This window comes from Pan paniscus, chromosome 8 (assembly GCF_029289425.2).
Source record: "Pan paniscus chromosome 8, NHGRI_mPanPan1-v2.0_pri, whole genome shotgun sequence".
Taxonomy (NCBI): Eukaryota; Metazoa; Chordata; class Mammalia; order Primates; family Hominidae; genus Pan; species Pan paniscus.
Genome location: NC_073257.2, coordinates 111791258 through 111807034, shown reverse-complemented (window position 1 = coordinate 111807034; position 15777 = coordinate 111791258). Strand labels below are relative to the sequence as shown.

At 44.6% G+C, this 15777-nt stretch overlaps 1 protein-coding gene across 4 annotated transcripts in view; it reads left to right on the top strand.

The window, feature by feature from the left end:
• The window catches only part of DNMBP (dynamin binding protein), a 135096-nt gene that overhangs the window by 99366 nt on the left and 19953 nt on the right, over positions 1 to 15777 (top strand). For all 4 annotated transcript variants that reach the window (XM_034931272.3, XM_034931271.3, XM_024930435.4 and 1 more), the window contains 5 exons: positions 3755 to 3948; positions 4807 to 4906; positions 12870 to 13017; positions 14170 to 14187; positions 14643 to 14842. In XM_034931272.3, the coding sequence (XP_034787163.2) occupies positions 3755 to 3948; positions 4807 to 4906; positions 12870 to 13017; positions 14170 to 14187; positions 14643 to 14842 (660 nt within the window). The remainder of the gene's footprint in view (positions 1 to 3754; positions 3949 to 4806; positions 4907 to 12869; positions 13018 to 14169; positions 14188 to 14642; positions 14843 to 15777) is intronic.

Sequence of the window (15777 nt, the reverse complement as noted above, 5' to 3'; positions counted from 1 at the left end):
TTTGAAAACTCTCTTTGAGTGTTAATAAATGTTTGTGGCACCTGAAGGTCACCTGTGTCTTCAGAAATACCTTGGGTTGCCAGGAGCAGTGACACATGCCTATAGTCCCAGCTACTTGGGAGGCTGAGGTGGGAGGATCGCTTGAGAGCCCCAGGAGTTTGAAACTAGTCTGGGTAACAACCCCCTCCTTTAAAGAGAGAGGAAGAGAAAGAGGAGGGAAAGAAACACCTAGGGTTTTATTAAAATTGCGGATACCCCGGTCCCACCCAGGTTTGCTGAATCTGAATCCCAGGGATGGTGTCCAGGAAACTGCAATATAGTGAAAACATCCCACAGGGGTTTTTAATCACACCAAAGTGTTTGGGGTTTTAAAGGCTGCTCAATAGTTTATAAACCCCATTTTCGGGGGGTGGGGGCACAGGGGAAGGCATGCTGGTAGTTTAAAAGAATTGTTATTGTTTTTCTCCATTTTAAAGAAATAAAAATCTAATACATAGGCTGGCTGGCTTCTGATTGATGAGTAAGTGCTTGCTGGTACTTTGTGTTTTCAACTACTATAATTAGTAGAATTTTGATTCTCAGGAGAGTACACAGTGGTTTCCAGGGAGTTTTTAAGATTTGAAGCAAATAAGCCCCTGACCTTTTCTCATTGAGATTCCAGGCCAGGGAAACCAAATGGTGCAGGATTAAGTGCACAGGATTTGGATTTAAATATATTTAGGTTCTAAATCCACAACTGCCATTTACTCACTATATAACCTCAGACAAGTTTGTCAGCCTCTCCAAGCCTGGATTTTCTTACCTATTAAATGGGAGTAATAATACCTACTTAAAAATTCTGATGTGAGTATTAAATGAGTTCAGGGATATAATCTGTAAAGTACCTGGCATGTGATAGGAATTCAGTAAATGTTCTCCCTCTCCAGAGCTTTTTAGTCTTGTATTTAAAATGAGTTTCTATTCTCAACTTGGCACTAATGAGACCATATTTGGGATTGAAAGTCTGTTGCTTTGAGATCACAAAGAAAATTTAAAACAAGGCTATTAGAAATAAATTTTACATGTAACACAATGAATTTAGAATCATAATCGAACACTGATGAAATCAGGGTTATGCTTCAAGTTTTGCCATTCATTCTACCAAAAAGTTCGAGAAAGAGCTTTTTCTGTTATGTCTTAAGTTTTATTTTGAATAATATCAAATATACAGAAAATTGCAATAGTACAATGAAAACTCCTGTATACATTTTATACAAATTCACCCATATTTAACATTTTGCTGTTTTTATCTCATTCTCTGTCAATCCCCACTCTCCACATGCAGTTTTTTTTCTTTAATGAACTAAGAGTACATTGCATATATTGTGCCCCTTGGTAAGCTTCAGTGTGTATTTTGTATGAACATGGATTTTTTTTTGAGATGGAGTCTTGCTCTGTTCTCCCAGGCTGGAGTGCAGTGGTGCAGTCTTGGCTCACTGCAACCTCTGCCTCAGCCTCCTGAATAGCTGGAATTACAGGCAAAATACAAATTTTTGTATTTTTAGTAGAGATGGGGTTTCACCATGTAGGTCAGGCTGGTCTCGAACTTCTGACCTCAGGTGATCTGTCCGCCTCAGCCTCAGACTCCCAAAGTGCGGGGATGACAGGCGTGAGCCACTGCACCTGGCCAGATTTTTTTTTTACTCAGGCTGGAGTGCAGTGGCATAATCTCAGCTTACTGCAACCTCTGCCACCCAGGCTCAAGCCATCCTCCCACCTCAGCCTCCTGAGTAGCTGGGACTATAGGTGTGTGCCAGTCCATGTGCTGCTAATTTTTGTATTTTTTGTAGAGGTGAGGTTTCACCATGTTGCCCAGGCTGGTCTTGAACTCCAAGCTCAAGTGTCTACCCACCTTGGCCTCCCAAAGTGCTGGGATTATAGGCATGAGCCACCACACTTGGCCTAAAATGGTGATTTGCTGACTTCATTATTTCTTCTCTTATTTATCAGCTGACATTCTACCATAACAAAGAGTTTTCTCTTCTCCCCCATTTATTTATGTACTTATATATTATCAATATGTACTTACAGATTCTTATTCAGTGGAATAATCCATTGTGCTTTTTCATTTATACTCAAATTGTGCCAGATTGGCCAGTGGGAGCCCCTTCAAGCTGGCCTCTGTGCCCTTTGACCTATCCCCACCATGTTGTTGAGTACTTCTTCACTTTCTCCCACATTTCAGGCTCAGCTATACCTTCTCTGCCCCAGCCCTGGAATTAGCCATTTCTTCAAAGAACCCTGCCTCCTTTTAGTGGAGAATGGCATCTAGAAACCAGAATTTGGGTTGTATTCTAAAACACTGGAATTACTTTTTTGAGACAGGGTCTTTCTCTGTCACCCAGTCTGGAGTGCAATAATGGCACTATCTCGTGTCGCTGCAACCTCTGCCTCCTGGGTTCAAGTGATTCTCATGACTCAGCCTCCCAAGTACCTGGGATCACAGGTGTGTGCCACTATGCTTAGCATTTTTGTATTTTTAGTAGAGATGGGAGCTTGCCATGTTGGCCAGGCTGGTCTCGAACTCCTGACCTCAAGTGATCTGCCAGCCTTGGCCTCCCAAAGTGCTGGGATCATGGGCGTGAGCCACTGCACCCGTCCCAGAATTCCTAACTTCTGAGAGAAAGCAGTGTGGAAACTGTTTTGGAGAATAAAATCTGCTGTGAAGGCCGACTTTCCTTAAGTAGTTTGAACACTTGTGTTTTTGCTTCTTAAACCTGGGTTAAAATAGTGCTGTAATTGTACTCAGACTTACTAGTATATTTACATACCAAATTTGTAGTTGTTTAATTGGATCATAAAGAATTTGATAGACTAAGCAGAGGCTGATTGTTTCACTGCTGTTCTTTTCCTTTGCTTATTACCATGTTTAATGCTCATTTCAGATGAACAAACGCTGTTCCATGTTTATAGATAACTCTCTCATCCTATGTATCTAAGTAATAGTCAGATAATTGTAAAAGCTAATGACAGGATACATATTTGTTTTTTAGAATAATGCAGTTTAGTTCTTAGAGATTCTTATACTTGAAAATACCGTTGATAAGCTTCATGTTTATAGTAAGTTTGTATCTACTAGGACATTTGAGTAACAAAACCTGCTTGTGAGTTTTGGTTAAGGTTTTCATAGGGAAAATCTAAACAATTTTTTTTACCTATTTCATTATATGCTAGTGTTGACCTACCATTACAGTGAGTGGAAAATGATAGGTCCTATAATTATCCAGATCTCAGATGGATAATTTCTTATTTTTTATTTTACCCTTAGTTGGCATTGTTCTGTGTTCCCCATAATATTCTGTTTAATGTGCTACATCTGTATTTTGAACTTCCAGCTTGTTATTTCTGGTGCTTTGATCATGGACCGTGTTTTATATCTGATTAAGTGAAAGCAAGTCTTTATAAGGTCAGACCCCTCTAACCTCTTTTGCAAGGAGCTTGTAGACATGCTTTGTTCACTCAAAGTGGGCTAGCTACTTCTTTTCAGGACACATTCTCAAAATGGTATTGCACAGGTTGGAGTTCTCTCTGCAGTGATGGCTTTCTAAGCGCTTCAGCTGTCCCTGTTTACAACTGACATGTGCGATCTGATTTCCTGAGGGTTGACAATAGTGAGACCTTTGGTTCTCAGGGAATGGGTTCTGTTTGCCTCAAACTGTGGAAGGGTGCTGCTTTTACACCCAGAGCTGCTAACCAGTTCTCTTTTCCCTTCTAGAAATGACGCTCCTCTCCTCCCAGTCTTCATCACTGGTGGCCCCTTCTGGGTCTGTGTCTGCCGAAAATCCAGAGCAGAGGATGCTGGAGAAGAGAGCCAAGGTCATAGAAGAACTTCTTCAGACAGAAAGAGACTACATTCGGGATCTGGAAATGTGTATTGAGCGGATCATGGTACCCATGCAGCAGGCACAGGTGGGAACTGGGAGACAGAGTTAGTTTGACCTTGAATATGGTCCTCCAGGCCAGAAGCATTAGGATATAGGAGCTTTCACCACAGATTTATTGGATTTGAAATAGAAACTGTGACTGTGAGTGCTGCTGCTCTTAATCAAGGGCCTCAACATACGTGTGTCATCAGCTAAGCCTTCAGCATCCTTTCACTTGTCAAGTCTACTGTTAACCTACCAGACACTGCAGTCACTCCTAGGACACTTCCTGTTTCTGTGGCTCCTGAAAGCAGTTCCAGGGAGTCTGAATCGTGGCCCTGCTGGAAGGCTGAGTGATGATGTAACAAAACCTGGGGGTGAGCAGTTACATGACTCTAGTACCTGTTCATATAGAGTTTATCCAGGAAACCCTTACTAACATGTGAGTAGGCTAGGGACTTTTCTAGATGCTGGAGGTAGTAAGAAAAGGGTAACAATGTCCTGGGGTTTATAGTCCTTGTTGTTTGTAACTTGACCAGCTGGGCTGGGCTTGGGTTTACACCCTTGGAGCATTCACTCCCAAGTACTTCTGCAGCAGGTAGGCAGTGCTACGGGATGTTGGTTGCGGGTGGGAATTTGTATCCCAGTGCATTTGTAGACCAAATTGGTTCCGTTATCACTTTACTAAAGTGCTGGTGGGGGTGGCAGAGAATAGTTGGATCAAGGACAAAGGATGACACTAAAGATAATGTTGGATATTTCTAGTCTGGAAACTTCGTGAAAGTGAGTGAAGAAAGTGACCTTGAGCAATTTTTCTACGATTCTTGAAGAGCTGTTCCTAAGATGATTGAAATGCCATTAAGCTCATTTCCATGCATCTTTATGTTTTGTTTCCTTTTCTCAGGTACCAAACATTGATTTTGAGGGACTTTTTGGAAATATGCAGATGGTGATTAAGGTCTCGAAGCAATTATTGGCTGCTCTGGAAATCAGCGATGCTGTAGGTATGAGCTCCTGTGTTGTTTCAGAAGCAGCTTTTTAAAAAAACTTCATGGGCAGGAGTAAGTGGCCTTCCTGATACTGAGTAACTATGCCTCCGGGAAGATACAGGTGTAGGTACTTAGTCCAGAGGTTACTTGTCCTCTGCTTTCCTTCTGTCTCAGCCTACTTTGGGGTAATAATAGGATGTTAGCAATAGAAGTAGTTTTGGATGTCATACAGTACAATGTTTTTCCACACTCATGGTTGCAGCCCATTACTGGGTCATGAGATCAACTTATTTTTCAAGAAAATACCAGAATGCGGCCAGGCACAGTGGCTCACACCTGTAATCCCAGCACTTTGGGAGGCCATGGCAAGAGGATCACCTGAGGTCAGGAGTTTGAGATCAGCCTGGCCAACATGGTGAAACCCTGTCTGTACTAAAAATAGAGCTGGGCGTGGTCATGGGCTCCTGTAATCCCAGCTACTTGGGAGACCAAGGTGGGAGGACTGCTTGAGTCTAGCAGGTTGAGGCTTCAGTGAGCTGAAATCGTGCCACGAGCCACTACACCACTGCCTGGGGTACAGAGCAAGACTTGGTCTCAAGAAAAAAAAAAAAACAAAAGAAAATATCAGAATGCACTGTAAGTTTAACTACCAATTTTTGAAACTTATCTGTTGTTTTTTTTTGACACAGGATTTTTACACTGTCGCCCAGGTTGGAGTGCAGTGGTGCGAATTCAGCTCACTGCAGCCTCAACCTCCCAGCCTCAAGCCATCCTCCCTACCTTGGTCTCCCACATAGCTGGGAATACAGGCATGTGCCACCACGCCCAGCTAATTTTTGTAATTTTTTTTTGTAGAGATGGAGTTTTGCCATGTTACCCAGGCTGGTTTCAAACTCCTGGGCTTAAGCGATCTACCCACCTCAGCCTCCCACATTGCTGGGATTACAGGTGTGAGCCACCACATCTGGCTGAAACTTTTATTTTCATTTCAAATATATGTGTACTGAGTCATAATTTAAAATACATTTATGTGGGACATTGTCAAAATGTTTTTAAAACATTCATCTAGTTCTTATAAACAAGGGAACTTATTGGTTATCCATTGCTATTTAACAATTTCACCGAAACTTAGCAGCTGAAAACATTAAACGTGTATTACCTCGCTGCTTCTGTAGGTCAGGAGTCTGGAGGTGGCTCCGCTAGGTGGTTCTGGCCCAGGGTCTCATGAGGTTGGAGTCAGTTGTTGGCCTGGACTGCCATCATCTGGGGCTCAGGGATCTGCTTCCAAGAAAGCTCACTCAGTTCTTCAGGCGTCAGTTTCTTGCCATGTGAGCCTCTCCCTGGGCTTTCCTCATGACGTGGCATGAGTCATGAGTCACCTAGAGTGACCTGTGAGAGAGAGCGAGAGACAGAATGAGAGAGAGCACGCAAGAGCAAGCACGCCTGAGACGGGAGCCACAGAGTCTTCTATAACCTGATCTTGAACATGACACAGCATCACTTCTGTCATGTTCTGTGGGTCATACAGACCAGCCCTGGCACAGTGTGGGAGGGGACATCCTATCATTTTGCTGCTTTATTAGAATCCTAATTACAAGAGGCTACCCCAGTTCCAGCCATGACACCATATACAACAACATCCAGCAGAAGGAGTGACCCCTGTGTCGTTTTAAGAGTTTGCAAACCTTTTCCAGAGCTCCCTGATCAGATACCTTATTTCTCGTTGGCCAGAAGTGGGTGACATGCATGCAGCTAAGCTGATGGCTAGAAAGGGGAATGGGTCATGACGCTGGCTTACACTAGATGGAATTTACCTGACTCACCTGGGAGAAAAACGGACACAGGAAAAAAATCAGGGTTCTGCCCCCTGAAGGGAGGAGGAAACAGCTCTGGGATGTTGTAGCATGGTTAATGTTTCCTGAGTGTTTCTCTCACCACATACCCTCTCAAGATAGGTCCAGCTGGATCTCAGTTGTTCTCTACAATAGACAGCCCTCTGAGGTTTAGGTACTGTTGTTTCTTCTTTTTTTAGACAGGGTCTCACATTGTTATCCAGACTGGACTGCAGTGGCACAATGACAGCTCACCCACAGCCTCGATTACCCAGGTCAAGCAATCTTCTCACCTCAGCTCCCTGAGCAGCTGGAACTATAGGCATGCACCATCAGGCCCAGCTAATTTTTAAATTTTTGTAGAGATGGAGTCTCACTATATTGCCCAGGCTAGTCTTGGATGCCTGGCCTCAAGCAATCTTCCCTCCTCAGACTCCCAAAATGCTGTGATTATAGGCACGAGCCGCCACACACGTTTTTGAGACAAGGTCTTGCTCTGCTGCCTAGGCTAGAATGCAGTGGTGTGATCATGGCTCACCTCAGCCTCGACCTCCCAGGCTCAAGTGATCCTCCCACCTCAGCCTCCCAACTAGCTTTTTTATTTTTAGTAGAGATGAGGTCTTGCTCTGTTGCCCAGGCTGGTCTTGAATTCCTGAGCTCAGTCCCCCCACACTGCAAGATTACAGGTGTGACCCACTCTGCAGCCAGTTTAGGTACTCTATCCTATTTTACAGTGAAGAAACCGACACTTAGAGGGAAGGTAATTTGCCCAGGTCACATGGCTAGTAATTGATGGGACTGGCATTCAAACTCAAGTCTTTCTGTCATGCAGGCAGATGCCATTAGCCTCTATACAGAATACAACTGTGTCTTTTGCATTTTCTGGAACAGTTAGAAAAACTGGAACCTGAGGTTCTTGCCCTTAGTCTAACCAGAGAGGTCAGGGAAGTTGAGGAAGGAGATACACACATTGAGTTGGGCAGAAGGAAGTCACAGTGACCCAGTTTTAGTGTGATGGTGAAGCATAAATGACAGTGTATACGATTTTTTAAGGCACTTGAAATAAGTATCTCTGGGTCATTTATTTGTATTAAGAAAGAAATGAGATAAAGTTGGCTGCTATCTAAAAGAGCTTAATTTTAAATTAAGCAGTTACTCATTTTTCTTCCAGTTTATTACCTGTTGTCGTTCCTGGGGCTCTCAGGTGGTTGGAGTTAACCAGCTTCTGCAAGGCGCCTTCTCCCCTTAGGTCTGATTCAAATCAGAAATGAGAGTCTTAGCATCTGTGTCTATAGTGTACTATACCTTACATTATGACAGTAAACTGAGAAATGAAAGCAAATATCCATAACCCCACCTCCATAAGATAGCACCTGCATTTATTTTTTCTTCTTCCCTTCGCTTCTTGTCCAAAGTCAAACAAGGAGTTGGGTAGCAGGCTTCGATGTGTTGAAGACACACAGAGGTGGTGGAGAGGCCTTGACACTGAAAGGCTGAGACCTAGGCACAAGGACTAATTTTTAGAGGAGGGATGGTGGGTGGTGGGGCTTGCGGGAGCCAAGACTGAGAGTACCATGCCGGTGGCTCTAATGGAAGGCCAGGCGTGCGTTCAGTGGGGGATTCACAAAGGACAAATGAGGTCTGAAACATCCGATGAGGGAAGGCTCCGAGAAGACCATGAAGGGCAAGTTAAAGCCTTATGGAGCCACGGGCAAAGGGCAGGTGGCTGAGATAGAGAATGATCAAGCAGCACCGGGAGACTCTGGGTACGTGGTCATAGGTGGAAAGTCCTCACTTTACCTGATTTTAAACACATCCCGCCGAGAGCTATGTTGTTCATAATGACCCAGGATGTGTGTTTCTGTGTATGTCTGTGCTTAGTTTTACCATGTCCAGTGTTTTCCCTTTTTTTTCGAGACAGTCTCATGCTATTTCCCAAGCTGGGGTGTAGTAGTGTGATCACAGCTCACTGCAGCCTCTACCTCTTGGGCTCAAGCGATCCTCCCACCTCAGCCTCCCTAGTAGCTGGGACTACAGGTGCGTACCACCACACCCAGCTAATTTTTATGTCCGATGTTTTCTGATATTTTCTTTTCTATTTGATCAGCCGGGCGTGTTGGCTCACACCAGTAATCCCAACACTCTGGGAGGCCGAGGCAAGGCGGGCAGATCATGTGAGCCCAGGAGTTCTGGACCAGCCTGGGCAACATGGGAAAACCCCGTCTCTACAGAAAAAAAAAAAATCCATTCTATTTCATCAAAACAGTGCTGACTGTGACCCATTAAGTATATTTCATGACCCATTAAGTATATTTCGTGACCCAGAGTTTGAAAGAGATTATAGATGTAGCTTTGCTAGTTTGTAATTGATATAGAATAGTGACTATCAGGGAAGTTGAAGAATGGCGAATTGAATGTAAATCATCAGTCTGGATGGTGAAGATTCTAAGAATGCAACTAGGGAAAGGGCTGCAAAAAGAAGGCGGCAGACTAATGTAGAATGGTGAAACCAGATGAAGACATGGGTGGCTTTAGGAATTCCAAAGTGGCTGTGAAGACCAGGCGCGGTGGCCCACGCCTGTAATCCCAGCACTTTGGGAGGCCAAGGTGGGTGGATTGCTGAGCTCAGGAGTTTGAGACCAGCCTGACCAACGAGGTGAAACACCATCCCTACAAAAAATACAAAAATTAGCCAGGTATGGTGGGGCACACTTGTAGTTCCAGCTATTTGGGGGGCTGAGGGCAGAGAATTGCTTGAGCTTAGGAGGTCAAGGCTGCAGTGAGCTGGTTCATGACAGTGCACTCCAATCTGGGTGACAGAGCAAGGCCCCATCTCTTAAAAAAAAAAACAAAAAGAAAGTGGCCGTGAAGATGAAAAAGGAGCCAGCCCCACCCCCACTGTTGTGACTGGTAGGTTGCAGGAGCAGACAGAAGGGAAGCTTCTGGCCAGGTGCAGTGGCTCATGCCTGTAATTTCAGTAGTTTGGGAGGCCAAGGCGGGAGGATTGCTTGAGGCCAGGAGTTCAAGCCCAGCCTGGGCAACATAGTGAGACCTCGTTTCTACAAAAAAAAAAAAAAAATTACCCAGGTGTGGTAGCACATACCTGTAGTCCCAGGTACTTGAGAGGCTGAGGCAGGAGGATTGCTTGAGCCCAGGTGTTGGAGGCTACAGTGGGCAATGGTCAACACTGCACTCCAGTCTAGGATATGGAGTGAGACCTTGTCTCAAAACAATTTTTTTTTTTTTTAAGATAGAATCTCGCTCTGTGCCCAGGCTGGAGTGCAGTGGCACGACCTCTGCTCACTACAACCTCTGCCTCCTGGGTTCAAACGATTCTTCTGCCTCAGTCTCCCAAGTAGCTGGGATTACAGGCGCCTGCCACCATGCCTGGCTAATTTTTGTATTTTTAGTAGAGACAGGGTTTTGCCCTGTTGGCCAGGCTGGTCTCGAACTGCTGACCTCAGGGGATCTGCCCATCTTGGCCTCCCAAATTGCTGGGATTACAAGCTTGAGCCACTACGTCTGGCCAACAATTTTTTTTTTTTTTTTTTAAAGGGAGGCAGCCGGGTGCGGTGTTTCACACCAGTAATCCCAGCACTTTGGGAGGCTGAGACGGGCGGATCACCTGAGATCGGGAGTTTGAGACCATCCTGGCCAACATGGTGTAACCCTGTCTCTACTAAAAATACAAAAATGAGCCAGGCGTGGTGGCGCATGCCTGTGATCCCGGCTACTCAGGAGACTGAGGCAGGAGAATCACTTGAACTCAGGAGGCAGAGGTTGCAGTGAGCTGAGATCATGCCACTGCACTCCAGCCTGGGTGACACAGCGAGACTCCATCTCAAAAAAAAAAAAAAAAAAAGAAGGGAGGCTTCCAGTGAGAAAGGGCAGTGTGAGGTGATATGAAAAAAATTAAGTTTCTCTTACAGAAAGGAGTTATACATTAAGGAAAATAATTTAAATAGAAACTTTTTAGGCCAGGCATGGTGACTCACGCCCGTTATCCCAGCACTTTGGAAGGGCCGAGGCAGGTGGATCACTTGAGCCCAAGAGTTTGTGACCAGCCTGACCAACGTGCCGAAACCCCGTCTACCAAAAAATGCAAATATCAGCAGGCGTGGTGGTGTCCCAGCTACTCAGGAGGCTGAGGTGGGAGGATCACTTGAGCCCAGGAGGTGGCGGGTGCAGTGAGCCAAGATTGTGCCACTGCACTCCAGCCTGGGCAACCCAGGAGACCCTGTCTTAAGAAAAAAAAAAGGTTCTGCACAAGAACAGGGACTTCCATGGGACACAACAGTGAGAGAACAGAGGTGACTCCACAGAAGCAGCGATAGGCTCCCTGAGGGAGGGGTCGTGCCTGGACAGCTGGTAGGGATGGTTGGTTGTAGGGAAGCAGTAAATAGTATCATATTGGAGGGAGGAGAACAAGGATGAGAGCTCTTTTTCGTGGAACATGGAGCTGAAGAAGGGAGCACCAAATACACTGAGAGGAGGAAAGAAGGGCAAGAGGACGAGTCCTCATAGTAAGCCAGGGACCCGCACGTTCAGGCCACAGCTCTGAAGGCAATTGTTCTGTGGAAGTTTGCTTAGGAACTGTTCCTATGCCTAACTGACTCTAGATGAGGGGTCTGGGGTTAGGGAAAAAAATGACCTCTTTATTTTTTTACTAGTTTATAACTGAAATATAGCATTTATTTAAAGTATGAATGTAGGGAATAAGTCACATAGTAGTAGCTGTGACTTTGTCACCAACAGAAGTCACATGTTTCTGTCAGATTAGGTCGTTGCAAATGTCTTGAAATTTCAGTAACCCTCAACCAGAGGCAGCCAATGTTACCAGTGTGTGTCACTCCTCAAGCTGTGACAGTATGGGGATTGTTAGACTCAGTGCTACATTTGGTTATTTAATACCTTATAAAGAAGTACATATGGCTGGGGCTCACACCTGTAATCCCAGCACTTTGGGAGACCCAGGCAGGTGGATTGCTTGAGCCCAGGAGTTTGAGACCAGCCTGGACAACATGGCAAAACCCTGTCTCTACTAAAATTACAAAAATTAACCAGGTATGGCAGCGCACATCTGTAGTCCCAGCTGCTCAGGAGGCAGAGGTGGGAGGATCACTTGAGCCTGGGAGGTAGAGGTTGCAGTGAGCCAAGATCGTACCACTGCAGTAGAGCCTGGGCAACAGAGTGAGACCCTGCCTCAGAAAAACTAAAGAAGTATATAGGTTACTATATCATAAGTTGGGGATTTATCATTATAGGTATTTTAATGTAATATACTTTATCCAGTCTTATTTATGCACAAAAATGTTAGAAACTGCTGCTGTAGAAGAACTCCGTCTCTACTAAAAATACAAAAATTAGCTGGGTATGGTGGTGTGTACCTGTATTCCCAGCTACTTGGGAGGTTGAGGCAGAAGACTCACTTGAACCAGGGAGGCGGATGTTGCAGTGAGCCGAGATGTGCCACTGCACTCCAGCCCGGGCAACAAGAGACTCCGTCTCAGGAAAAAAAAATAAATGAGGGGGTCCTCCTTATGGGGTTCTCATTACATCCCTACATGGAGAACGCTCTCAGATGCCTGACTTGGCTCGACTGCAAAGGGACTGGAGGCTCTGTTTCAGAGGCCAGTCACACGTGTGTGTGTGTGTGTGTGTGTGTGTGTGTGTGTGTGTGTTCTAAAACAAATACATGAGCCTGGGCAACATGGCGAAACCCCCTCTCTACCAAAAATACGAAAAATTAGCTGGGCATGGTGGCATGCACACGTGGTCCCAGCTACTAGGGACCGACCCGAGTCTGGGAGGTTGAGTCTGCAGTGGGCTGAGATTGTGCCACTGCACTCCAGCCTGGGCGACAGAGCGAGACTCCGTCTCAAAAAAAAAAAAAAATAAAATAAAATAAAATAAAATAAAATGAATACATACATATATGGATGACATGGCTTTCTAAATTTTCCTTTAAATGATTACAACTTTAAGCTGTTAGATGGAAGTTTCTTACTATTTGATGGATAGTCTTAGTATCATTTCTTGTAATAGGTAGGATTTAGCTGGTACTAAAGTTTGGCTGTGTACCTTACATTTAGTATACTGAGAAGAAAGTTTACTAAAAACACTATATGTTTGTGTGTATTCCAAAGGACCTGTGTTTCTTGGTCACCGGGATGAGCTTGAGGGAACATACAAGATTTACTGCCAGAATCATGATGAGGCCATTGCGCTGCTTGAAATCTACGAGAAGGATGAGAAGATCCAGAAGCATCTTCAGGACTCCTTGGCAGATCTGAAGTAGGAGTTTTGCCCACTTAACTTCCATTACAGCTCTTCAGTTCTCTAAGTTATACCTGTGTATATGCCTGGACTTGATGATGACATCTTGTTTTAAACATAACATATCCATGATATATATCATTTAAGTGGTTTCCTGATTGTATTTTTGTCCATGTGAATAAGTTTTATCTGTATAGAGTATTAGGTTAGCGTTATCAGGTTAAAAAGCAGCCAGGAGAGGATGGTTTGGTCCAAATAAACAAGAGCATAGGTGAGAAGACTAAATACAGGGGTTTTTTTTGAGACAGAGTCTCACTCTCACCCAGGCCAGAGTGCAGTGGTGTAATCTCAGCTCATTGCCCAGGTCAGCATGCAGTGGCACAATCTTAGCTCACTGCAACCTCTGCCTCCCGGGTTCAAGCGATTCTCCCACCTTAGGCTCCCAAGTAGCTGGAATTACAGGCACACACCACCATACCTGGCTAATTTTTGTATTTTTAGTGGAGATGGGGTTTCACCGTTTTGGCCACCCTGGTCTCAAACTCCTGACCTCAAGTGATCCGCCTGCCTCAGCCTCCCAAAGTGCTGGGATTATAGGTGTGAGCCACCATGCCCAGCTAAGGTATTCTAGACATCAGGTGAGATTGTCCTGGTCTTAGGGAAGCAAGGTATAAAGATATAATATATGGATAAGTAGATCAAAGAGAAGTTAGGGGCTAACTTTTTTTTTTTTTTTTTTTTTGGAGAGACAGAGTCTCACTCTGTTATCCAGGCTGGAATGCAGTGGTGCTCTCAGCTCACTGCAACCTCCACCTCCCGGGTTCAAGCGATCCCCTGCCTCAGCCCCCCAGTAGCTGGGATTACAGGCACGTGCCACCATGCCTAGCTAATTTTTATGTTTTTAGCGTAGACAGAGTTTCACCAGGTTGGCCAGGCAGGTCTTGAACTCCTGACTTCAGGTGATCCACCCGCCTCGGCCTCCCAAAGTGCTGGGATTACAGGCGTGAGCCACCATGACTGGCCGGGGCTAACATTTTTTAGTAGACTAAATATGTTACCATAAACAATAATTTTTTGTCCCACATGATTTATGTTCTGAGAAGAATGTGAAACTCAAGATTCTCTCTCTAATAAACTGTCTCTTTTCTTTTCATGCCCACTGCCTTGCAGGAGCCTATACAACGAATGGTAAGTTCCATTGCTGCTTGATGTATGCGCTCATTTCTTCTGTGGATTTTTCCTAACTAACTCTTAAACAACTGTATTTTCTTCCTTTATAGACAAACCTAGAAGCAGACTCACCTTGCTGGGTTTTCTTTCGTAGCACTTATCCCCAAGGGAACACTTTACTTATCTGTTTATTGCCTATCTTCTCCTACCAGGACAGGGACTTTTGGGGTCACTATGAAATCCCCAGCACCTAGAACAGTACCTGGTGTTTGTTAGATGAATACATGTTGAATGACTGAAATTGGAAAGTAGGGTAAAAGAATAGAGAGCAATATTTAGGAACAAATCCTGCCCATAGGCGTACATTATTATTATGTTAAAAAAATTTTTTTTAAGATGGGGTCTCACGATGTTCCCAGGCTGGGCGCTATATTATTGATAGCTTACTAAAGTCTTTTTTCCTTCTCTTACAGGGGATGCACAAATTATATTAACCTGGGCTCCTTCCTCATCAAACCAGTACAGAGAGTAATGCGTTACCCGCTGTTGCTAATGGAGTTGCTGAATTCCACCCCAGAATCCCACCCAGATAAAGTGCCTTTAACCAATGCAGTCCTTGCAGTCAAGGAAATCAACGTTAACATTAATGAATATAAACGGCGAAAGGACCTGGGTAAGAACAGCATAATTGCTGAAAAGGAGGTATGCCCTTTGAGAATGCTTTTCTTCTCAAAACAATTCATTACTTCGCTAGAGTTGGACAAGGCAGGTGGTAGGTATAATAGGGCTGTGATGAAGAAATGGTAGAATTTGGGGGAAATATGATATTATTTTTTTTGAGACAGTCTTGCTCTGTCCCCCAGGCTGGAGTGCAGTGGTGCTATCTCAGCTCACTGCAACCTCCACCTCCCATGTTCAAGCAATTCTCCTGCTTCAGCCTCCCAAGTAGCTGGAATTACAGGCATGTGGCACCATGCACAGCTAATTTTTGTATTTTTAGTAGAGACAGGGTTTCACCATGTTGGCCAAGCTGGTCTGGAACTCTCAGCCTCCCAAAGTGCTGTGATTACAGGCGTGAGCCACTGCACCCGGCCCAAAATGTGGTATTTATTAAAGGCAGAAGTAACGATAAAAAGCACAAGTATGGTATATTGGAAATAAGGCATCTGTAATAAAATATATAGCAATAAGAGCCTTTCTCAAGAGATATGAAGACAGTGGAGACTAGGTGATGGGAAGTTTTATTCGAGCACGGGCAGTTTCCTCCTCACCTCATTTATGGAGCTCCTCTGGAGTCCATGCATAGACTTGTTTTTTCTAAGTGTCTAATTGGATGTCTTACTACCTCTACTAAATCTAGGACTTCTTGTCTTTTAGAAAACCCCAATCTGCTCACCTTTCTTGTCCTGTCTTCACTGCCCATGCCCAGTGACCTCTCTGGGTTGAGTCCCTCACTTCCCCTCCTAAAACAGTCAGTTGCCCACCCACCCACTCCTTCTTCATAACACTGAATGCACTCATCACGTCTCTTGAGGCCCTAACTTGAGCATTCAGTGAGTATATATGGCACAGTGACTGTGCTGAGCTCATTTATTATTCATATCCTCA